The following is a 25,116-nucleotide window of genomic DNA, read 5'->3' as shown; positions in this document are numbered from 1 at the left end:
AATTTATAAGCATGAAGATTGATATGTATTAAGATTATAATATTAAGGAATTAAAGTTGACTTTTTTCCCCCACATATTTTGACCAATGCCTATTTCTCAAATAATCCTGTCACTCTGATCCCCACTGGAGAAGAAAGGAAGTGACAGCCCACTGCAAAGGAGTCCTTTTCCTTCCTGAGGAGAAACGTGGCACCTGCTCAGAATTTTTGATGACATATTTTATGAAAATAAATCTGAGTTTTGCCAACTTGGGAAGTGGCGTGTGCCATGCCCACACGGTTCTCATGCTGCTGGGATGCGGGCTAGGGGCGTGAACTGCATCAGGTGGACTGGAGTTTGAGCCACAGACTTGTGTGGGGGGTGCGGGGGTTCCTCGTTGAGGGGAGACTCGTGGGAAGAGGGGACCAGGCATCTCCCATGTCAGATTTAACAAGGAAGACCCATCTTTGGAAACTAGTGACATGTTTTATTGGTATCACAACTATCGGCTCATTATAAAACAACACAAAGTTGCAATATTATGCAGGAAAGAATCATTTCTTACGAAAATAATTTAATTTTTCAGCACTCAACAGAAACAACCTTTAGCTGCTGAACATGTATTTTCTGGCAAGACTCTGACTGTCCATGAAGCCGGGGTCCACGGAGGCCACCTTAGCTGCTATGAAGGAGTGGATGCAGTGCAGGACAGCTGTTAGGTCCTGGAACTCGAGTTCCTGGAGGAGAAAATCAGATCAAGTGTTTATTATAATTGTTGGAAGAACACGTTACAAAAATATTTAACAAAGTTTGGACCTTGTGAACTCCAAGAAAGTCCCTCCAAAAAAGTAATAATACACAGGAAATACGTATGGTTTAAAGTAAAAGGCAGAGTAATATGATTCAAATTGGTCACAAACATGAATATACGGGGTATTTTTTATTACAACGCTGAGATTGTAACTTACTTGTTTTCTTGCACCTAACGGGAGCTAATACTCACTTCCTTTATTTTGCATCCTCATCGATCAGTGATGGGTCTTGATTAAGTCAGACCTGGTAATCCGGGCCAGGACTCAGTCTTCCCCACCTGCCCAGCACCTGTGGTGATTTTGTGATGTGGATCCCGTCGCGGCAGACCCCTGTGCTGTGTGAGTTGGCGGAACTAGCCATTGTGTCTCAGGCCTGCGTGCCTTCCGTATGGGTGCGTGTGGGCTTCATGCCAAGGCCACGCTTGGGAGGAACAGCGCCTGCTGTGTGGTGCAGAATAGGCGGTGGGCAAAGCATGGCAGGGAGCGAGGAGGGGCCTTGTTCACCCACCCTGTCCCTATGGCTACGGGAGAGCAGGCAAGGGTGCCCCAGAGAGAATTTCCTAGAGAGATGGTTATGCCCGTTTCCCCGCCCCATACCCAATAAAAAAACTAAAACAAACTGCTGGATCCTCACCTCTGCATGTTAAACACACCAAATGTCATGTAAAAGCAAAAATGACCCAAAAAAGATTCCTCTTCTCTCCACAAACTGCCCCACATAAAGTCCTCGTGTCAAATCAACAGAAAAGTCCACAGTGAACCCCAAGGCTGACGCAGAAGTTGAAGAAACTGGTTTTATAAGTTATTCAGTTACTGGGGAAAAATCATCTTCCTGTTTTTGATGGTAAAGTACGAATCTCGCCGTCCCGCCACCCCATTCCATCGGTAGAAGGTCTAAGTGCATTCTTCTAATGTTGTCTCTCTTCTTTGTTTGCATAACAAAATTCAGTAAGATGAAGAACAACAAAATTTCTTTTTTTTTTTTTTTTTTTTGAGACGGAGTCTCGCTCTGTCGCCCAGGCTGGAGTGCAGCGGCCGGATCTCAGAACACTGCAAACTCTGCCTCCCGGGTTCATGCCATTCTCCTGCCTCAGCCTCCCGAGTAGCTGGGACTACAGGCGCCCGCCACCTCGCCCGGCTAGTTTTTTGTACTTTTAGTAGAGACGGGGTTTCACCGTGTTAGCCAGGATGGTCTCGATCTCCTGACCTCGTGATCCGCCCGTCTCGGCCTCCCAAAGTGCTGGGATTACAGGCTTGAGCCACCGCGCCCGGCCCAAAATTTCTTTTAAGGTGACTGGTAATTGATTGACATCCTATTTGCTAAATCTCACCAAAATTCTAGCATATTCTAAACTGCTGAGATGACACCAGAGAGAAAGATAAATCATTTTCAAGAAGAACAGCAACACGAACTAAGGTCCGTCAGTCGCACAGAGGTGCTCCTTTAAGTTCTCAAAAGGCAGGATTTCGGTCATTTTCATTCCATGGCAGAATGAGTGGGTGGAGAATNNNNGCCACCTCGCCCGGCTAGATTTTTGTATTTTTAGTAGAGACGGGGTTTCACCGTGTTAGCCAGGATGGTCTCGATCTCCTGACCTCGTGATCCGCCCGTCTCGGCCTCCCAAAGTGCTGGGATTACAGGCTTGAGCCACCGCGCCCGGCCCAAAATTTCTTTTAAGGTGACTGGTAATTGATTGACATCCTATTTGCTAAATCTCACCAAAATTCTAGCATATTCTAAACTGCTGAGATGACACCAGAGAGAAAGATAAATCATTTTCAAGAAGAACAGCAACACGAACTAAGGTCCGTCAGTCGCACAGAGGTGCTCCTTTAAGTTCTCAAAAGGCAGGATTTCGGTCATTTTCATTCCATGGCAGAATGAGTGGGTGGAGAATGGGGCCCCAGGCAGGGGTGGAGGTCGCACGTCACTGGGTAAAGCCCTCCCTCCCCAGTAATATCCATCTCAGCTTTTCTGAACTGCTTTTCTTTATAACTCAATGACGTGACATTTCAAAAATGACTTCAAACTTCCCTGACAGCATGAAGTCCCCTCGGCCTCTCCCTGGTCCTCTCTGCATGCCTTTCTTTTAGAAACCGCTCCTCTCTTGCAACAGGTATAGGACCCAGGTGGACCAGGCAGAGCCCAGTGGCAGCTTGGTATAGACAACAGGGAGAGGGAGGCCACGATGCCTACTTTGGTGTGACCAGCTGTGAGAAGTGAATACCTGAAGCTTGTTCTAACACCACTAACGCCAAGCAGAGAGCCAGCGAGCCAGCCTGCTGGAAGAGGAATTCAACACAGAGGAACACCCCATGCGGGGACACACAAAGAACACTGGGGGACGCTGGGTACCAACAGGCTGGGAGCTGCCCCCAACCTCCTACTGCAACCAAAGGCTTTGCCTTTCCTTCATTCCAATGTGATTTAAGTTCCTTCCTTTGCATGTGAATGAATCTTAACATTGACAGCTACAACACTAATTATTTTGATCATTTCAAGTTGTGATGAGCAAAATGTTCAAGATGTTGAGGTGTACTCTCCTGTCAAAGCTTCACAGTCTTTAGGTAGTTTCATAAAGGGCCATTACACTTGGAAACCAGCATCCCTCACTCTGGTCGTGAGTGGAACCCAGGGCCTGCCTAGCCCTTGTGTTAAACTTTAACTCAAGCTGGATTCACCAGTCATACCCAAAGCATGAGACTGTACTTAAAATCTTTTATTCATTTTGACTTATCCCTGTTAGAGGAAAAAAACCAAGTAGCTTTCTAGAAGAAACACAAGGTTCTTGCAAACTTAGCACATATTGTAATTTAATGTATGTATGTGTTTCCAAATAGTAATTACTGAACTTTTGAAGGGGCTTTTGGAGAAAAAGAGCCGTAAGACCAAATCATTCATGCTTTAGGGTTTTGGGTTTATTTTTTTTGAGACAGAATCTCTCTCTGTCGCCTAAGCTGCAGTGCAGTGGCACAATGTGGGCTCACTGCAAGCTCTGCCTCCCAGGTTCACTCCATTCTCCCGCCTCAGCCTCCTGAGTAGCTGGGACTACAGGCACCTGCCACCATGCCCAGCTAATTTTTTTTTTTTTGTATTTTTAGTAGAGATGGGGTTTTACCGTGTTAGCCAGGATGGTCTCAGCCTCCTAAAGTGCTGGGATTACAGGCGTGAGCCACCACGCCCGGCCAGGGTTTTGGTTTTATACATACAAATTGAAAATTGCTTTACAAGTTCCCAAGATGTATCCAGTAATAGCACAATGCACAGAAATAAGAAGCCAAACAGCTACCAGTAATAATGCAGGCATTCAAAACAACATCAATAATTTTTGGTATCATAAGTTGAAGTTACACTGCATAATCTTTGAAAGTACTAGCAGTGGCCAGGCATGGTGGAATGGTAGGTCATGCCTGTAATCCCAGCACTTTGGGAGGCCGAGGTGGATGGATCACCTGAGGTCAGGAGTTTGACACCAGCCTGGTCAACATAGTGAAATGCTGTCCCTACCAAAAAAAAAAAAAAAAAAAAAAACATTAGCCAGCCATAGTGGCAGGTGCCTGGTGCCTGTAATCACAGCTACTCGGGAGACTGAGGCACAAGAATCACTTGAACCCGGGAGGTGGAGGTTGCAGTGAGCCGAGATTGCACCACCGCACTCCAGCCTGGGCAACAAGAGTGAAAGTCTCTCTCAAAAAAAAAAGAAAAGAAAAGAAAAGAAAAGAAAGTACTAGCTAGCAGTGAAATCAGTCATGCCACTAAATTCCACACTAAAACTCAGTGAGTAGTACTGAAAGCCAGGAATGAAATTAAAGCTTCTGAAACAATACTCAGTCCATTCTGTCGTGATCCAGATACTGAATAAACAGGCATCCTGTGGGCATTTCACTGAACATCTTCAATTCAGCCAAAAGCTGAGTCATGGTATCTCTGGTCTGGTTAAGTTTCTAACCAAGTATTACCAGCAAGGCTATCTTGAATTATAGATTTGTAACTAGAGCTGACCAAAATCACATTCTGACATTTTGTTTGAACAAAATACCTGTGTTGAGTTCTAAGCCTGAGACGCCCTGTGTGGATCCCTCCCTGCGCTCCTCACCCGTGTTCCCGTGTAGGTCACGGGCTGATGCGTTTCTACCTGCAGAGGAAGGGGTGCCTGCTGGCTCTCTGTGCTGGAAACAGTGTGGAATGAACAGTCCGATACGTTGGGTGAGGGAGTGTCAGCCTCATACGATGACAGAGAGAGGCTCTCCCAAAGTTTATCTGGGACTATGTAGGCGATTGCAAGCTGGGACATAGGTGCTATAAGAGATGACAGGGAGGCTGGGATTCAGGGAAACTTAAAGGCAAAGTGAGGAGGGTCACAGAAGTTGTTTCGAAACCATCACCCTTGGCTACAGGGATCAATAGCCAGGGGGGCTTGTGTCCTCGTAGAGGACGTGAAGAAATTAAGGCCACAGAAACCTGAAGTCAAACCGACGTTGTGTGACACAGGAAGAACTTTCGCCCGGCTCTTAGACCCCGTTGCCTGTGAAACGTCTACCCAGAGATATTTGCCAACCCTGAAAAAAAATAAGATTTTAATCTGCTGGAAAGTCCCAAAGTATTCTCTTCTCACATGTCACTCCAGCCCATCGCATTTGCAATGTGTGACACCCTTCAGGTGGAAACGTATCCACTTCACAGATGAGAAAGCAGAGGCTCGGAGAACTCGGGCAGCTGGCTCTGCCATGGAACACTCAGTCCCTGAGCTCCAGCCCGGCGTTCGTCCACTTCCCCCACACCCAGCTCCTACAGCCCCATCATTTTCCTCTGCAATGTATCTGTCCTAACGCCCTAGATTTTTATAAAGTCTTTTAATATTTAATGGTGGCTGAAACAATGATTTTAAATATGACCCACATCTTGGCACAGTTTTCAACAGTTGAGTGTTTTAACACCCTGAATTTTTCCTTAATTAGGTAAAACTTTTAGGACGCCATGAGGCTCTATCCTGTGCTTGTCAAAATGTGAACGATGAGGTCACCCATCATTGGAGAAAACGCTTTTTCTTTCCCTCTTTATGCGCAGGCATGCCTCATCTATCACCAGAGTGACACTTTCAATCAACATATAAATGCTAATATTACCCCATGTCCTCAATCAATCTCCTCCAGTGGAAATCACACCTCCTTACTGCACGGTCCATTTATCCGTCTCAGTGCACAAACTGTTGGACATTTGTCACAAAGTGTCTGTGAGATGACTGGCCCTCCGATGAGCAGCCATCCTGGGTTCTTAGTTTTCCCAGTCATTACCTAATGGCCCTATGGGAAAGGGGGCAAAGATGAAGTCAATCAGCATTGAAGAAAACCATTTCCACTGGGCCACAGCAATCCAACACAGGCTGCCTTTCACCGCAGGCCACTCCTCTGCCACCGACGGACCCATGAATTCCAGGAGGTGGTTATGGGGACTTGGCTCTTAAAGCAAGACTTGAAAGAGATGGTTGTTCAATGCATGAATGAATACCTGGAATACGCGAGAATGCTTTGTAGTTTGCCTTAGAAAAAGCCCAAGAAGTATAGGATGAAACGCAACAATAACCAGGAACAGTCACACCCCGGAACTCAATTCCACACTTGCAGTGCTGCAGAGAGCCCAAGCCAGGGCCCCAGGCACTTCCTTACGTTTACACTATGAGGCTGGAGCCCTCACATATGAACACACTCTGGAGCTCAGGTCGTGCTCCTTCTCCCCACTGATTCTGTGGGCAGGAGGTGGTGTGCAGGTGACCTGGCTGTCCCGGGGGTGGAGGGGGCCTGATGTGCAGCCTCTCTCACTGCTGAAGTGTATGTGCTCCCGCCACAGCCAGTTTCAAGCTCCCAGTGGTTTTGTACATGGCTGGAAATTTTCTGAAAATGCACCATGTGGATTTTTGGGTGGTTGTGAGCCAGACGCAGCACAAGAGCATGCTGGGCAACTGTGCAGCTCGGAGGTGATGTCTTTGTGAGGCAGGACCCCACTGTGCCCCCAGAACTGCTGTGGTGACTGAATGAGGTGGCTGATGAGAAGGGTAAGGTTTCCGGTACAGCATCAATGCTCAACGGACATTGCCATTTTCACCAAACCATCTTTGTCAAATGAATAAGGCATCCTTAGCCTCAAAGCTAAGGTAAAATAAAACAAAATGTAGGTGATACAGTCCTCATTTTTCAAATGAGAAAACAGAGATTTAAATAACCCATGCAAGGTGACAAGGCCAATGTGTTGCAAGACTGGCACCTGAAGTAGAATCTGATCCTTAGCCCAATGGGACCTGATGTTTCACTCATGGAAGATTTCAGAACCTTGACACTATGAGGTCGCCGTATTACAAAACGCCCAAGAATGAACTCACAAGCTTTATGGGGAGTGGTCCTGCTGAGACAGCATTTCCTGGGAGCCTGTTGGACAGGCAGAATCTCAGGCTCCACCCTGACCTACTGACTTTACACTCGCAGGGTTGCTGGACTGTGTGCTCAACCCTGACTAGGAGGGGTTGCTAGGAGGCCAGCACAGGCCCAGCCTCATCATGCCCAGGAGCTCAGTGGACAGAGGGGCCTGCAGCCCCGTCCAAAGGAGCTCAGGAGGCAAAGGGGTCCACATCCCAGTCCAAAGGAGCTCAGTGGGCAGAGGGGCCTGCAGCCCAGTCCAAAGGAGCTCAGGAGGCAGAGGGGCCCACATCCCAGCCCAGGAGCTCAGTGGGCAGAGGGGCTGGCATCCCAGCTGAAAGGAGGGGAGAAGAGGAGAGGCTGGCACCCCAAACACAGTCAGGAAGCTAAAGGTGCCAGGAGGATTGAACAGAAGACGGCTTTGGTTGTAACTTGTCATTTTCATTGCACCCTGGGGGAGTAAATGATTTTTACCGTTGGGCGTGGTATGGGTGGAGGAGGTTCCAGAAAAAGGCAGGAACTGAGGCACGAGCATGGTGAATTAGAAAGTGATGGTTGCCCTGTGGGGCTGTGCAGGGACTGTCAGAGAGCGGACTCTGCCGGTACTCCTCTGCAGGGCCAGGGACCGCCCAGTCGACTGGGAGACACCGAATCATGTCTATGGGGTGAGGACAGCTGTCCGTCATGAGACAGGAGGGAAAGACTGAGTACAGGACTTTCCCTCAGGAGGGGCTGCAGGTGTCCAGGAAGGGTGAGGGCATGTCAGAGGGCAGGTCAGTGAGGAGGACAGCGCCTCGTGGGCTGGCAGAGAGGGTGGGGCGAGCATTCCACCATGGGGGCTGGCGCTCCTGGAACAACCAGGTCAGAGACACTTCAGAGCAGTGGGATGAAGGCTTCAACAGTAAACTGTAAACGAGGCAGGCGCTTTTCCCCAGAACGGCAGAAACAGCTGGTGAGAGAGAAACAAACCAGCCTGCTGAGCCCGGCTGGATGTGGCCGAGTCGGCAGATGAGCACAGAGGGCTCCATTCACACCCTGTGCGCCTCCAATCTTGTTTGGAAGTTGTTGTGTCAAGTGCCCTCTTTCTTCTACCCGTTCGGATTCATCGGGTTAGATTCAAAGATCCACCTTCCTTGGCAGTGCTCTCTGTCACCGTGACAGGGTACTCCACGACCACCGTGACAGGGTACTCCACGACCACCGTGACAGGGTACTCCACGACCACCGTGACAGGGTACTCCACGACCACCGTGACAGGGTACTCCACGACCACCGTGACAGGGTACTCCACGACTCACCTCCTGGGATACTTTCCTTGGTGTTTCTTTGACTCAGGTTTTTAAACCACCTTTTCCCCTTCAGCAAATAATGGAATCATATCTTCATAAATGTTATTTATACCCTCAGTATTATTATCTTGCCAGAAGGCTAAAAAAAATCTGACTTCTGCAAACAACTCTGAATCTATCACTCTTGCCTCTTCCTGTGCCTTCAGAGACATATTTTAAAGATGAATCCCCGGCTCTTTGGAAAGCTGTTTTCGCAAAGCGTAGTCCTTGCAATTTACTGTAGCTCCAGAGTCAGGCAGACAGAGAGAAAGCAAGGAAATTAAGAGAACCGTGGGGCTGCTTTCTTCTGTTTGTGTAAATATTTTATTTGGAAATTTCCAAGTTCTGACAAAGATAAATAACTCCTACACTTATTGGCCGAACAAGGTCAATTTTGTGAGGAGATGGTACAGAATTTTACCCATTCCAAACTTGATACTGAGAGTAAAAGTAGTAATAAACATATTAAGGAATTGGGAAGACATTTTCTGATAATTTTGTCTTACAAATAATTAACAAAAACATGAAAATCAGGCACCAATTCAAGTCAATCATGTCCCTATTCATTCAAAATATCATTTGCTTTCGTAAGGCTAGTCATTAGAGCCCATTGGGCTTTTCTTTTTCTTTTCCAATAATGACAGCTAAAAAAACTTCATGTATCTTTTTTGGGAGCACGTTGGCATTTATACTTCTATTTTCTCATTTACTAAACTACAGTTCTTACAATCACTGTTACACTGTTCCCTTTCCATCATCAACATTCATCATGTTTCTCTGAGCCAAAACCTTAGCCTTCACTCAAGTCATCAGTGCCAGCAAATGACAGCGTGCTTATATTTCAAAGCATATGTGCAGAAACAGCATCTGGCTGTCCTTGCTGGAAAAATCTGTGATTTATAAATTGCCAAACTCCTGCAAGAAGCACCATACAGATGACTACAATGGATAATCATCAATAAATGGGCAATCTGGTAGCTTTTCTAAGAAGCAGAGAACACATTTGCACGTGTATTGGGGCCAGCTGTGTTGCAGGGCGACCTCCTTCCAGACCTCCATTCACACTGCAACCCTTTCCCTCCTCTTTCAAAGGCTTGAAATTAATTCAGCCAAAGCCCAGCAGGAACTAATGTGGTTACATCCAAGTTCCACCTTCCAGGAAGAACCACCTTCTCCCTTGGCAGAGTCTGCTCTCCTGACCGTTTTCTGAGGAATCGCTACATATTAAAAAACCATAATTATCCTAATAGGCATTGCAGGGAGGGCGATGCAATGTCTGAAATGTAGAAGGCACTGGGGGGTGATAGCAAGGCCAGGAGACTGAGGTCATCCCATTTCCTAAATGGGCACACTTCTTTCGTTGTTGTTGTTTATAAAATTTTAATTTAAAAACATTAAATTTTTAAACAGACATTATAAGTTATTATCCCCTCCGAAAGGCTTATAATTCATTATTTTAGAAATAATCATTTCCAAATGTTGACAAGACCAGAGTCTGGGCAGGCTGTGAATCTTAGATGACTTAAGCTTAACTTTGATTCTATGTTTAATAATTCTTTTACCCTAAGCAAGATATTTACACTCATCCCCAGGTTCATGAACAAACCGAGGATAATTATACTGTTTGTGTCCCGGGGCTTGGGGGTGATTAATGCAATCATGCATAAACACTACCCAGTAGAGTCCCTGGCATCTGGATGGCACTTAATATACAAGAGAGATTGAAACTGCCTTTGTGAAACTTATGAAGGCGAGAAAAGTAGCGTAAGTGACCCCACGTTGCTTCTAACCTCACAAGCTGATGGCCTTGTTCATGGCTGGACACAGGCCCAGTTCAGAACACAGGAATTTATCTTCTAGTTTAACCTTAAAGCAAGGATGATAACAGCCCCTTCCCAAAGCTACCTCTGTTCTTGTTCGAGGACCAAAACTGCCTTTGTATAGCTAATGAAGGGCCACAGGTTTAGAATTATGGCAGGAACCTGAATTCTGCTGAAAGCTCTGCATAGGTCAATCATAACTAGTCATTGTTTCTTAACTTGCTTACTGCTCAGGTGTCATGTAGCTGGTGTTCACAAGACTTGTAACTTCCTTAATTGCCTCCATAGATAACATCACTATTGTAAAGACTAAGACTGGTGTCTGAGATATTTTTTCAGACCTTATATTTTAGTGGAACAACTGATGCTGCCTAGACCAGTGATGCCAACCAGGAAACGATGCAGTGCACAAAGACAGTTTGGACATCCCGTCATTTCATCCCCAACCCAGCCAGTTGGCATTTCCCATTGTCTAGCCCCTTGCTGGAAGACTATCCTATAAAATCCTAGCCTTTGAATTCTTCATAAGGAAGATTTGAGAAGTACCTCCTGTCTCCTCTCGCTCAGTTGCCTTGCAATAATTAAACTCTTTCTCTGCTGTAACACATGCTGTCTCATTGTATTGGCTTTTTTGTGTATCAGGCAAGAAGAACCCATTGGGCTGTAACAAGATTACTTTTAAAGAAAATAATTTGTTAGAAATGCACCAACTAAGAAAGCTATATGTGCAGGTATTAGTTTAAGCTGATTTCTGTTCAGCTGCACAACAATTTGTTAATGAAAAGAGTCAAACTCTGTAAAATATTTGAAGAGATTTATTCTCAAATATGAGCGGCCACGGCCTGTGACTCCGCCCTCAGGAGGTCCTGGGAACATGTTCCCAACATGGTTAGGGCACAGCTTGACTTTAGACATTTTAGGAAGACATGAGACTTCAATCAAATACATTTAAGAAATACATTGTTTTGGTTCAGAAAGGTGGGACAACTACAAGTAGGGACTTCCTGCTTAGAGGTAGATTGCAAAATTTTCTGATTGACAATTGAATGAGTGTATGTAAAGACCTGGGATCAATAGAAAAGAATGTCTGGGTTAAGATAAAGGATTGTGGAGACCACAGTTCTTATTTGCAGAGGAAGCCTTAAGGTAGTAGGCTTTAGAGAGAGAATAGGTTGTAAAATATTTCTTTTCAGACTTAAAGAATATGTTGATGTTAATGCCGGAGAGGCATCATGAGGCACACCCAACTGTTATTCCCTGTCCTGGCCTGAACCAGTCTTTCAGGTTAAATTTTAAGAAATCCCTGGCTGACAAGGAAGTCCAATCAGATGGCTGGGGGGCCTTAGAATTTTATTTTTGGTTTTCAAATCATTCATGCACCCTTGCGTGTAGAATAAAACATATAAAGGGCATGCTGTGCTCCAGGCAGGGTCCAGTGGCTGTTGCCATAGGGATGTCAACCTAAAGCAAGAAGCTGAGACTAAATTAATACATGTGGAGACTTTCTTTGAGCTAAGCTTGAGAGCTGCAACCTGGGTACCCAGATTTAAATTGCCCTGAATATACACTCCAAAAAGCTGCAGTTATAAATGGACCTTTAAAAAAAAGAGGCAGTTTCTGAGTTGTTTACCCAAAATCTAAATTAAATACCATAAGCTACTGATTGATTGGCTATGCTTTGTTCTTTGTATCACAAATTCCAGGAACATGAAGATGATGGATGAGGCAGCAGGGCAGGGCCCGATGCCTTTAAACAGCTGCCCCAGGCAAGGATGCACATGTGGGACTGCAGGACTGCAGCCCCAAACTCATGTCTCCCTGGGACTGATAAATTCCACAAACCTCACGTAGCTGACTCCTCTGAGCTAGTTTTCTCTTCCCAGGGATGGGTGAGATCCAGCCATTCAGACCCCTTAATGCTGAACTCACAAGGCCTTGGCCAAGGAGCAAAAGGAGTGAAATACGGATTCACACATACAGTGATGGGAGCCAGACAGCGGCCTGACAGGACACGGAGAGACACGGGGACTTCAGAGTGACAGAGAGGAACAGGCAGTGAGAGATGATGTTGTGGTCTTTAAGAAGAGCCTGTGATTATAAACCAGTGCTTTCAAAACCAATTCTGTCCTGGTTTGATGATGGTCTGAGTCTCTGGGCAGGGCTGGTGAGGGTCAGCTGGGGTGTGGCTTGCCTGAGGGCTCCTTGGGGTTTTCATGGGCTGAGCCTTAACACCAGGAAGACCCACAGGCTGGCCAGGAGGCTACTGGACCTTGTCCTGCAGGAGTCCTGGCTGGAGCTCTAATTCCTCTCAAATTCTGACCTTCTTACTCAAGGGCCCAAAGCCCCTGCCTATTATGTTGGTGCCTGGGTAGGGTTAGCACTGGGACCAGAAGGGCTTCACCTTCCTGTTCCCTGATCACTGAACCCTGACCTTTTTTTTCCTCTTTACCAAATTCCTTTCTAAAGGGCCCAGGGAGTTGTGCCCTACAAACCATAAAACCCCCTTGAACAGATTCTTTTTTTTTTTTTGAGACGGGGGCTTTCGCTGTCACCCAGGCTGGGGTGCCGGGGCCGGACCTCAGCTCACTGCAAGCTCCGCCTTCCGGGTTTATGCCATTCTCCTGCCTCAGCCTCCCGAGTAGCTGGGACTACAGGCGCCCGCCACCTCGCCCGGCTAGTTTTTTGTATTTTTTAGTAGAGACGGGGTTTCACCGTGTTAGCCAGGATGGTCTTGATCTCCTGACCTCGTGATCCGCCGTCTCGGCCTCCCAAAGTGCTGGGATTACAGGCTTGAGTCACCACGCCCGGCCAAATTCTTTTTTTTCTTATTAATCCGTATGATGTGGTTGACTTTCTAGCCTAACTTTGGCACAGCATGACATGGTAGATACAGATGCCCTCATCTTAACTTCAGTGTTACTTCACACTGACCTCAAGTCTTCAGACAAAGCTTAGCTCTTTCAACCAACTGCCAGCTAAAGAATCCCCAAAACCCACCTATGACTTGTAAGCCCCCACTTGGAGATGCCCACCTTTCCAGGCTGAACCAGTGCACACCCTCCATGCACTGACTTCTGATTTCACCTGCGATTCTGTCACCCTGAAATGTATGAAACCAAACTGTAACCTGGCTGCTCAGGTGCACCTGCACCTTCTTGGGACCTCAGGAGACTGTGTGTCCCCAGGTTGCAGTCACTCTGTTGGCTCAGAATAAATCTTTAAGTATTTTGGCAGCATTCGATTTCCTGTCGCCATCCTCTTCGTCTTCCTCTAGTTGTGAATGCTGAAGCCCGCATTGCCGGGAGCTTGCCCCTCCAGTTCACATCCTGGCTGCCCCTGGAACTTGGCACTGGAGAGGTTGGGTGGGATGAGCAGAGCAAACAGGACTTCCTGCTCAAGCAAGTCTGGACATCAGAGCTGGAGATGGGGACTGAGACCACAATCAGCTGTGGTCAGGGCGAGCCTGCCCTCTGCCCTCCCTGGGACTGGGGCTTCCTGCCTCCAGAGACATCCTTGGATGTGGGGGGTTCTCAGGAGTCCCAGTGCCAGGCAGGGTGGAGGGGCGGTCCTATCGGCAGGGCTGCTGGGCCAGGTGTGCCCAGAACAGGGGGAAGAGTGAGAGTCCACTCTTCCTATGCACGTCCTGCTTCCCAAATTCACAATCCCAGTCTGAGGAGGCTGCTGCTGTCCTAGACAGGAGGTGCTGTTTGAAATGTAGGACACTCAAGAGACAAACGTAATTCATAACACAACTCACAACAAGCCGGGAGCAAGAAACCGGCCTCGTCTAAGGAGTGAGATCCCTGCCCCGAGGTCTTCACAGAAGACTTGCTAGGAAGGCTCTGATTTGCATTGATTAGGTCCTCAAGAAGGTTTTAAATATTAAAGGAAAATATATTTTCCAGACTCTGAACTACCTAAGTCCCAGGCTACAGCATGTTGTTCATTCAAATAAAATAAAACAGGCCGGGTGAGGTGGTGCACAGCTGTAATCCCAGTGCTTTGGGAGGCTGAGGTAGGAGGATGACTTGAGCCCAGGAGTCTGAGCCTGCAGTGAGCTGTGACTGTGCCACAGAGTAAGACCCGATCTCCAAAAAAACACAAACACAAACAAAAAGCAAGATAAAAATTAGAAAACAGAGCATTGTTGGTTCTCAGCAGCCAGCACCCTGAAGCCTGGCACATGGATGTGCTGAGGGCCCCAGAAGTTGCCTCGGAATCAAGGTCCCTCCAGCCTTGTCTTGTTTCTCTCCCAAGTGCGGGGAGAAGCTCTCTGGAGTCTCCTGACATGACTGAGAAAGCTTCTTTCAAAGGAAATGCAACTGTCTTAAGACCGCCTCCCCCAAGATCTCATTAAACAGCGGGAAAGATCCACCACCAGAGAAGAGAAGGGACTGGAGGCGGCCACCAGGCCCAGACTTTCCCCTCTTCTTCCGAGGGCAGCTCCCGGAGGTCACCTGGGAGACTTGGTCTGCAGCTGAGACAACCTTCACTCCCACGCACCCTCCCTGGAGCATGGGCCTGAGCATCCCCACTCCTCCTCTCTGTAAGGAGCACGGGCCTGAGCATCCCCACTCCTCCTCTCTGTAAGGAGCACGGGCCTGAGCATCCCCACTCCTCCTCTCTGTAAGGAGGGCATCTGGGCCTTGGCCACCTGGACCCTCTCTGAGTTCACATGTCCCATGACCTCCATGAACACACATGAGTGTAATAACTGTTCTCTGCTTCTCTCTTGTTAACACGTGTCTCTGCTGTAGGGGTGTCAGCTGTGGCCCTTTTTGATGGGGAACAAAGGGATCGTCCTGAGCTTCCTGATGCACACAGAAAGCACAGCGTTCAAGTGGGGGAAGATCTGGATGATCACAGGTGAATCTGGTCACCTGGAAACTCCTGTGAGCATCTCCAATAGCAGAGACACGTGGACTCCTGCAAACCCAGCTCAGCTGCCATCCTCCCGTGGCAGCCAAAGGTCTCAGAAAGGCACGTCTCTAAAACTTGGTTTTCTCGCCTATAAATTGGGGCAAACCCCAGTCTGTGTCTATTGGGAGAATCAAGTGAGATACTGAATGTAAACTTTGGCACAATTTAAACATCAAAAATGGCAGCTATAATTTAGGCTAATAACTTCTTTCTTTGAGCCAGGTGTCTTGCCTGTAAAATGGGGATCTTTTGTTATAAAAAAATTAGGAAGAAAATAAACTGTAATTGGCTCTGTGCGAAACATTAATTCAGTGATTATTAATTATGTCCCACATTAATTCAATGATTATTAATAACAAAAGATGGAAACAGTATTTTCCCATTTAGGAAAAAATGTGAAATAATAGCAAACCTAGGATGCTTTTATAATTAATGCAAGTAATAATAAAATGTCACTATTTTACCATTCAATTTTAGAAAAACAAATCACATTTATGTCAAATATTTTATTTTTGTACTGGATCACTTTTGTGAATATATGCACTTACATTACAGATATTTCACGTTAGAATCTTTTTTGGTTGAAAGAATAGAGGTGATCATCTCTTTTTGAAGAGATGCCATTTTCAACAACATTTTGTTATTTGGTATTTACTAATTCCTAGCAGGAACCAGCTCTATAGAACCTGGAAAAGAAAAATGACCCACTTTGCAAAAGAATTTCTCCTTCGATTAGTATGAAATGTTTGCCCTTTCTATCCTGGAAAGGATAAATAATGGCGTTTTGTAAATGGGCTGTTGGGCGATGATCTCATTTATTCAAATGCCAAGTCCACCCTCTGTCTGCATAGACTCCTCTTCCTACCCCTTCTTCCAGGGTGATAACAACTGGCATCTCGGTTCTTTCAGTCACTTCTCCAAATTCACAGTCTCTGAGGTCTGCAGGTTTTGTTACCTAAATCAGTAAATTTAGACAGAGGTGAGGATTTGCTTTAGTTGTTAGCTCCAGTTTTTTTTTTTTTTTTTTTGTGGGGAAGAGAAAAAAGACCTTGGGAACACACAGAAAATTGTCAGAGGCCATGGAGAGGCAGGCGAGTGCCTCGGTGCCTCTTCTGTGACTCCAGAGCCTCCACCCCTCTGGGAGCTCCTGGAAGCAGCCTGTGCTGCATCCCAGCTTGATTCTGGTTCGATGTGGCCAGTGTGTGGATGGTTCAAAGACTTAAGCAGTTTCTAGTCTGCAGATCAGGGAGTGATGCAGCAGCCAATACTCTCATTTGGCCATGAGCATAGGGGCAGGGGGTGCTGCCCTTTCCCCCACCTGACCATCTTGTCTCCAGCCTGTATGCAGGTGCTAGCACACAGCTCTTGGGCTGCAGGGGAACGTGTTTGTTTCTGTGGGTTAAGCAGTTACGGCTTCCTCTACTGTGGTGTGGCAGAAGGGTTTACATTTTCCTCTTGATATTCATCAGCTTAAGATTCACACATCAGAGAAATAACCAGCTCTCACAATGAGCACATCTTTTTACTGTGAGGTGTGGCAAGCCTTCCACTCAACTTGAGGGAAAACTGGCAGGAAGCCCTCCTCCTGGAGTCTGGAAAAATATAAAAACAGCTACAAACCATTCCTTATATCAATGTGAGAACTGAAGTGGGAATTCAAGGTGGCTCCAGCCCCAACTAGCACATGTTAGATAACTCTGGTTAAGTGAGTGTTTTGTATCACGCATTAGGGAGTTTAAAACACTGCTGCCAAATAGCAAAAGAGAAAAGAGATAAAGTGGACTTGATCAAAATAAAAACTTTTGTACATCGAAGGACATTTTCAAGAGAGTGAGAAAAGACGAACTATAGAATAGAAGAAAATATTTACACATCATGTATCTTAGAATAATTTAATATCCATAATATGTCAAGAACTCCTACACATCAACAACAAAAAAACAAACAATCCACTTTAAAAATGGGCACAGGACTTAAGTTTCTCCAAAGGAGACACACAGATGACCCCTTAACACAGGGTAAGATGCGTCACATCATCAATCGCTGGGGAAATGCAAACAAACAAACAAAACCCTCAAAATGAGATACCACTTCACACCTACAACAATGGCTGTAATATTTTAAAAAGGAGAAAAGAAAAACATTGGTGAGGATGCGGAGAAACTGGAACCTTCGTTGATGGTTGGAATGTAAACAAGTATAGGTGCTGTGGAAAACAGATGAGCAATTCCTTAAGAAAGTTAAATAGAGTTATGATATGGCCTAGCAAATTCACTCCTATGGGTATTCCAAAAAATAAAAAAGGGACTCGAACAGATACGTGCATGTAAATGTGCATTGCATCATTATTCACAATAGCCAAAAGGTGAAATAACCCAGAGTGCTCATCAACAAATATTGAATAAAATATGATGTATCCATAAAATGGAATATAACTCAGCTCTAAAAAAGAATGTTCTGATACTTATTCCAACATGGACGGACCTTGAAGACATTAAGCTCTAAGCAAAAGAAGCCAGACAGAAAAGGTCATCTATTCTACGACTGCACTTCTATGAGGCACCTAGAAAAAGCAAATTCATAGAGATAGACAATAGAATAGAGGGTACGCAGAGCTGGGGGTTGGGAGAAGGGGAAAATAAATTTTGTTTCTATCCCCTTATAATCAACAATCTGTAAAAGAAATCATAGAAACAATCCCATTTACAATAGGATGAAAAAATAAAATGCTAAGGAATGAACTGAACCATGGATGCAAAGGTCTTGTAGAATGAAAACTAAAAGAAATTGTTAAAAGAAAGTAATGAAGACACCAATAAATGGAAAGGCATCCCATATTTATGGGTTGGAAGGCATAATATTATTAAGATGTTAATACTACCAGAAGTGAACCTCAGATTCAATACATTCTCCATCCAAATTCCAAAGACATTTTTTAATAGAAAAATGCATCTGTAATCTTAAAGGATCTTGACCAGCCAAAACAATCTTGAAAACAAATAAAGTCTCAGGTCTCATGGTTCCTGATTTTAAAGCTTATGGCAAAGCCACAGTAATCAAAACACCATTACTGGTATAAAGAGAGACATACAGATGAATGAATGAATAATGAATGATGAATGAATATACCAGAGAGCACAGAAGTAAAACCTGGCCTATGTGGTGCCATGGGAGTCTGCCACTCAATCGGAAATGTCCGTGCTACCGGGAATAAGCAGTTTTTTAATTAACTAGTGCTGGGAACATTAGATATCCACTTGCAACACAATGAATTTAGGCTCTTACCTTATACCATATATAAAAATTAACCCCAAATGAATCAAGGACCTAAACACAAGAGCTAAAACTTTAAAAAGTTTAGACAAAAACATAGGGACACACTTCATGACATTGGGTTTGGCAATAATTTCTTGGATATGACACAAATAGCAAAGGCAATCAAATAAAGCAGAGATAAATTAAAAGAGATAATTAGATTGTACCAACATTAATAACTTTTGTGCATCAAAGGACACTGTAAACAAAGAATAAAGAGAAACTCCCAGAATGAGAGAAGACATCTGCAAATCACACACTTGAGAAGCAGCTAATATCTAGAATATTTAAGAACTCTTACAAACAAGCAACAACAACAACAAAAAACAACTTGATTAGAAAATGGGCAAAAAATCTGAATATTTATCTAGAGAAGATATACAAGTGTCCAATAAGCACATGAAAAGATGTTCAACATCAATAATCATTAGAAGATAATAAAACCCCAGTGAGACAACATTTAATATCCATTAGGACGGCCAGTACTCTCCTAGGAAAATCAGAAGTGTTGTCGAGGATGTGGAGAAACCGGAACCCTTGTGCATTCCAATTTCCTTTGTTGGTGGAAATAAAATGGTGCAGCTGCTACAGCAAAGGGTATGGGAGTTCCTCAAAAAATTAAAAATAGAATTACCACATGATCCAGCAATTCTACTTTTGTTCAATACCCAAATAATTTAAAGCAGGGACTCAAGCAGATATTTGAACACCTGTGTTCACAGTAGCAATATTCACAAGCAATATTCACAATATTCACAATATTCACAAGCAATATTCACATCCAAAGGATGGAAGCAGCCTAAGTGTTTGTCCATGAGTGAAAGGATTAAAAATTGGGTATATGCATATAATGGAATATTATTCAACCTAAAAAAGAAAAGAAACTACAGCCAAAGCAATCTATAGATTCAATGCAAGCCCTATCAAAATTCCAGTGACATGTTTGACTGAAACAGAAAAAAATTCTAAAATTCATATTGAACTACAAAAGACCTTGAATAGCAAAAGCATTGTTGGGCAAATAGAACAAAGCTAGGGGCATTGCACTACCCAACTTCAGAATATACTACAAAGCTGTAACAACCAAAACAGCATGGTACTAATGCTAAAACAGAAATATAGACAAAAACAGAATTGAGACCCCAAAGATAAATCCATGCTTTTACCATCAATTGCTCCTTTACAAGGGTGGCAAGAACACATAATGGGGAAAAGATAGTCTCTTTAACAAATGATGTGGGGAAAACTGGATATTCACATGCAGAAGAATGAAATCATATCTTTATCTCACACCATATACAAAAATCAATTCAAAATGGATTAAACATTTAAATGTAAGACCGAAAACTATAAAACTACTAGGATAAAACATAGGACAAAATATTTTTGGCATTGGTCTGGGCAATGACGTTTTGGATATGACTCCAAACGCACAAGCGATGAAAGCAAACAGACAAATTAAAGTCCATTGAACTAAATAGTGTCTGCACAACAATAAAAACAATAAACAAAATGAAGTCACTACCTGAAGAATGGAGGAAATATTTACAAGTCATGCATCTGATAAGGAGTTAATATCCAAAATATATAAGGAAGTCAAAGAACTCAAAAGCAAGAAAACAACCTGATTTTAAAATGGGCGAAAAACTTGGACAGTCTTTTCTCAAAAGAAGACAGACAGATGGCCAGCAAGTCTATGAAACAAATGTTCAGCATCACTAAGCACAGAGAGAGTGGGGAGATTGGGAAACTGACGCCTCCAAACTGGTAGGTATTATTGTGTCTAGTACTTTTCTCTTTGAAAATCTGCATCAAAAGAGGCATATTTTGGATTTCTCTCTTTACCAATGCCTTGGAGTTGAAATATTATAGTATTTTAATTTCAAGACTAATATTATTTTGACTTCCAAAATATAGACCCTAATGGGGACAGTCCCTTCCAAATAAAAAGGATAGGAAAACAAAGCAATGAGAATATGATTTGTTTGATCTGGTGACGTAAACCATGACTGTGATGTACCTGAAAGAAAAGTAAAACACACCAGCCTCTCTCTAAGGTCACCCAGCGGACGGGTTTGAAGGCTGCATTTCTATCTTAGAAGCTGGAGTGTTTACCAGGGACAGTTCTCCCAGTGTGAACATCCATCTTATATTTTGTCAAACCCAATCACAAGCGAGTTATTTAAGCTTGTTGGACAGAACCTCAGTGTGCGTCATGCGGTTTCTCGGTGTTCAATCCAGACCCACACAGGCTGAAGTACATGTCTAGATTTAGTGTAATGATACTTGGAAAATGGAATTCACCTGTAGGACTCCAGTCTAATTTTAAATTTATCTTAGAAGCCCTGATGGTTGAAAATAAAATGATTAGAAATTTTCTTGGTTTTCCCTGGGCCCAGACTGGCTTTACTTACCTACGTGGCCATTGTTTTAATACTCTAACTTCCTCACCCACCTGTGAATCCCCAAAGCCAGGGTCAGAGAGGAGCATGAGTCCTTCCCTCTCACACAGAAGCTTTAGCCCTGGTTTGCCTTTCCTGGACCAGCAGGCAGCGTGGTTGGCTGCTGACGGCTCAGGCCTCTGCTGGGCTTCTCTTACTGAGAGAGCCAGGAAGTACGTCAGGACCCATTCCGTCACGTCTCCCAAAAATTAGCTTATATGTTGATAAAGTTTCTCAAAGCATGGTTAATTGCAGGAAACATTTACGAAGCATTTGTCACATGGAAAGCCAGCGGCTGATGCAGCGGAGACACGGGGATACATTCAGAGTCCTCTACGCAAGGAGCATGGGCTCAGTGCGCTTTAGTGTCAACAGTGGCTGGGCCCCAAGTTGAGAGACAAAACACATGAATCTCTCCAAGAAAAAGGGAATTACTGGGATAGGGTTATAATCAAGAAGAAAGAACATAGCTATTTAAGAAACACGCAATTCACTTTTCTGTATTCTTGAGTACTTTGTCCATGCACGTTTTGAACATTCATTTTCATTTTATTTCAATAGTTTTTGGGGAATGGGGGTTTTTGTTTACATGGTTAAGTTATTTAGTAGTGATTTCTGAGATTTTGGTGCACCTGTCATCCGTGCAGTGTACACTATACCCAGTGTGTAGTCTTTTATTCCTCAGTCCCCTCCCATCCTTCCCCCACCAATTCTCCGAAGTCCATTGTATCATTTGTATGCCTTTGCGTCCTCATCACTTAGCTCCCATTTATGAATGAGAACATATGATATTTGGTTTTCCATTCCTGAGTTACTTCACTTAGAATAATGGCTTCCAGCTCCATCCAAGTTGCTGCAAAATACATTATTTTGTTCCTTTTTATGGTTGAGTAACATTCCATGGAGTATATGCGCCATGCTTTCTTTATCTACTCATTGCTTGATGGGTACTTCAAGCAGCGTACCCGTTGGTTGAAGGTTGGTTCCATGTCTCTGAAATTGCTAATTGTGCTGTTATAAACATTTGTGTGCATGGTGTCTTTTTCATATGGCTTTTTTCCTTTGGGTAGATATCCAATAGTGGGATTGCTGGATCAACTGGCAGTCCTGCTTTTAGTTTTTCAAGGAATCTCCACACTGTTTTCCACGGTGGTTGTGCTAGTTTGCATTCCCACCAGCAGTGTAGAAGTGCTCCCTTTTTACCACATTCACACCAACACCTATTGCTTTAACTTTTTGATTATGGCCACTCTTGCAGGAGTAAGGCAGCTTATATGTCGTGGTTTTAATTTGCATTTCCCTGCAAATGAGTGATGTGGAGCATTTTTTCATATGTTTGTTGGCCGTCTGTATATTTTCTTTTGAGAACTGCCTACTCATGTCCTTTGCCCACTTTTTGATGAGATTATTTGTTTTTTTCTTTCCGGTTTGTTTGAGTTCCTTGCAGAGTCTGGATATTAGTCCTGTATTGAATATATAGACTGCAAAGATTTTCTCCCTTTCTGTGGGTTGTCTGTTCACTCTGCTGATCATTTCTTTTGCTGTGCAGAAGCTTTTTAGTTTAATTAGGTCCCATCTATTTGTTTTTGCTTTTTGTTGCATTTGCTTTTGGGTTCTTCGTCATGAACTCCCATTGGCCTAAAACAATGTGTAGAAGAGTTTTCTGATGTTATCTTCCAGAATTTTTATAGTTTCAGGTCTTAGATTTAAGGCTTTGATCCATCCTCAGTTGATTTTTGCTTAAGGTGAGAGATGAGGATCCAGTTTCATTCTTCTGCATGTGGCTTGCCAATTATCCCAGCCCCATATATTGGATAGAGTGTCCTTTCCCCAATTTATGTTTTGGTATGCTTTGTCAAGATCAGTTGGCTGTAAGTATTTGGCTTTATTTCTGGGTTCTCTATTCTGTTCCATTGGTCTATGTCTGTTTTTGTACTAGTACCATGCTGGTTTGGTGACTATAGCCTTCTATTATGGTTTGAAGTCGGGTCATATGATACCTCCAAATTTGTTTTATCTTGGTTTTGCTTTGGCTTACGTGGGCTCCTTTTTGGGTCCATATCAATTTTAGGTTTGTCTTTTCTAGTTCTGTGAAGAATGATGATATTTTGATGGGGACTGAATTTGTAGATCGCGTTCAGCAGTATAGTCATTTTCACAATATTGATCCTACCCATTCATAAGCATGAGATGTGTATGAAAATAATTCCGGATCCGTATTCGGGAGGGGCTTCACGAGTATCCTGTTAATTGTCTGTGCTCTTCCTTTTGATTTCCATCTGCATGAGAACATTTAGAAGCCCCTGGTTTACACAGAGGGAGATGGGAAATTCTCTGTTGGGTGATGTTTTGCTGGGGCTGGCCCTCCCTCCTGGCACCATCTATCCATCTGCATGAGAACATTTAGAAGCCCCTGGTTTACACAGAGGGAGATGGGAAATTCTCTGTTGGGTGATGTTTTGCTGGGGCTGGCCCTCCCTCCTGGCACCATCTGGCTTCCTGAAATAGTTTTCTCAGCACCCTCGATTCAGTCTTTTCAGTGATAAATGCTGTGGGCATCGATTGGCACTCCTGCCGAGAAAGCCTAGCAGCCAGGCCTCAGTTTCAGAAACACCCCAAATTCCTTCTGGCCTGCCACCCCCTCAGTGGTCCTAAACACACAGGTGCCCAAGCCCTCCATCTGTGGCTGGCACACTCAGCCGACTCACTGATGGCAGAGGCGTAATTTTCAGTGGGGTTTACTCTCACAGATCATTATAGAGTGAAAATACACAGTAGTGTTTCTCCCAGAGACATGATTCTGCAGTAAATTGTGCCTTGCTTTCAAGGACCTCTGCTTCATGGATATATATGTGGGAATATCAGAAACTTCTGTATGTATCTGCATGGAGTCATTAAAATGTATCTCATTTTAATGATAGTAGGAACAATTTTCTCCTTAGAACTGATGAAACTCCTGTGACTACATTTGGCAGTTTCTTTAATACTAATTTACTCCTTCTTCGTTAATTTATTCATTTAAAACATTTATCAAGTGTACATATGTGCTGAACCTCATGCTGAATATAAAAAAGCTAAACTAAAGTTGCCCTTTGGAGGCTCAGCCTAGAGGCAGAAATGGAATTATAAAGAAATATGCAAAATACAAGCAATATGCACAGAAACATGGCAGGGTTTCACTGGGTATCTTTTGTGGGAATTGGAAAAGGGCAGCTTCCCCGTGCAGTGTGCGTCAAGTTATGTCTGAATAATCTGACATAATTTGCATGAATAACACAATTAAACAGCACAAGATGGAAATTCTTCATTCAATAACATTTGCTTCCTTTCCACTCTTTTTTTTTTAGGCAAAAACAGTCAAAGAGGAAGAAAAATATTTTATTTAAAAACTACTACAATCTCAAATTTCCAGCCATTGGAATCCTTGTGAAGTCATCCCACAGTCTTGAATTCTATGTGATTTTTAAATTTCTTTTATTACTTTTTTGTTGAGATAGAGTCTCCCTCTGTTGCCCAGGCTGGGGTGCAGTGGCGTGATCTCGGCTCACTGCAAGCTCCACCTCCCGGGTTCGCACCACTCTCCTGCCTCAGCTTCCCAAGCAGCTGGGACTACGGGTGCCTGCCACCATGCCTGGCTAATTTTTCGTATTTTTAGTAGAGACAGGGTTTCACCGTGTTAGGCAGGATGGTCTCCTGACCTCATGATTCACCTGCCTCGGCCTCCCAAAGTGCTGAGATTACTAGCATGAGCCACCATGCCTGGCCAATTCTATGTAATTTTTGCAAATAATGGATGGTAGGAATTAATATTTCACTCTGCTCCCCAAGCCCCAGAACTCCTCCTTCAGATTTCAGGAGAAACTCAAGTGTTCTCATCATGCACTAATTACTAAGGCAGTGTCCTCGTAGAATATTCCAGAAATATTTTCAACAACTACTAAAAGGAAACTTGTTTCATTGTTACCACTCATTTTACTAGAAAATCAACTTACTAGGAATACTGTTTTTTCTGACATTCCTGGTTAATTGATGTATTGAGGAAATAAAAGGTTCCTATTTCTTTTTTTTTTTTTTTGAAAGTTTTAGTTT

At 44.0% G+C, this 25,116-nt stretch overlaps 1 protein-coding gene across 13 annotated transcripts in view; it reads right to left on the bottom strand.

Moving 5' to 3' along the window:
* Window positions 1-446: 446 nt before the first annotated feature.
* The window catches only part of SNTG2 (syntrophin gamma 2), a 414,561-nt gene continuing 389,891 nt past the window's right edge, over window positions 447-25,116 (bottom strand). For 12 of the 13 annotated variants that reach the window (XM_017860345.1, XM_017860346.1, XM_017860347.1 and 9 more), the window contains one exon: window positions 15,873-16,226. In XM_017860345.1, the coding sequence (XP_017715834.1) occupies window positions 16,083-16,226 (144 nt within the window). In that variant the 3' untranslated portion in view covers window positions 15,873-16,082. Of the gene's footprint in view, window positions 718-15,872; window positions 16,227-25,116 lie in introns of those variants that run through there. The other variant, XM_017860343.1, reaches the window with a different exon arrangement.

The sequence above is a fragment of the Rhinopithecus bieti genome, unplaced genomic scaffold, assembly GCF_001698545.2.
Source record: "Rhinopithecus bieti isolate Rb0 unplaced genomic scaffold, ASM169854v2 scaffold_51905, whole genome shotgun sequence".
Lineage (NCBI taxonomy): Eukaryota > Metazoa > Chordata > Mammalia > Primates > Cercopithecidae > Rhinopithecus > Rhinopithecus bieti.
This window is presented reverse-complemented; position numbering and strand designations above follow the sequence as displayed.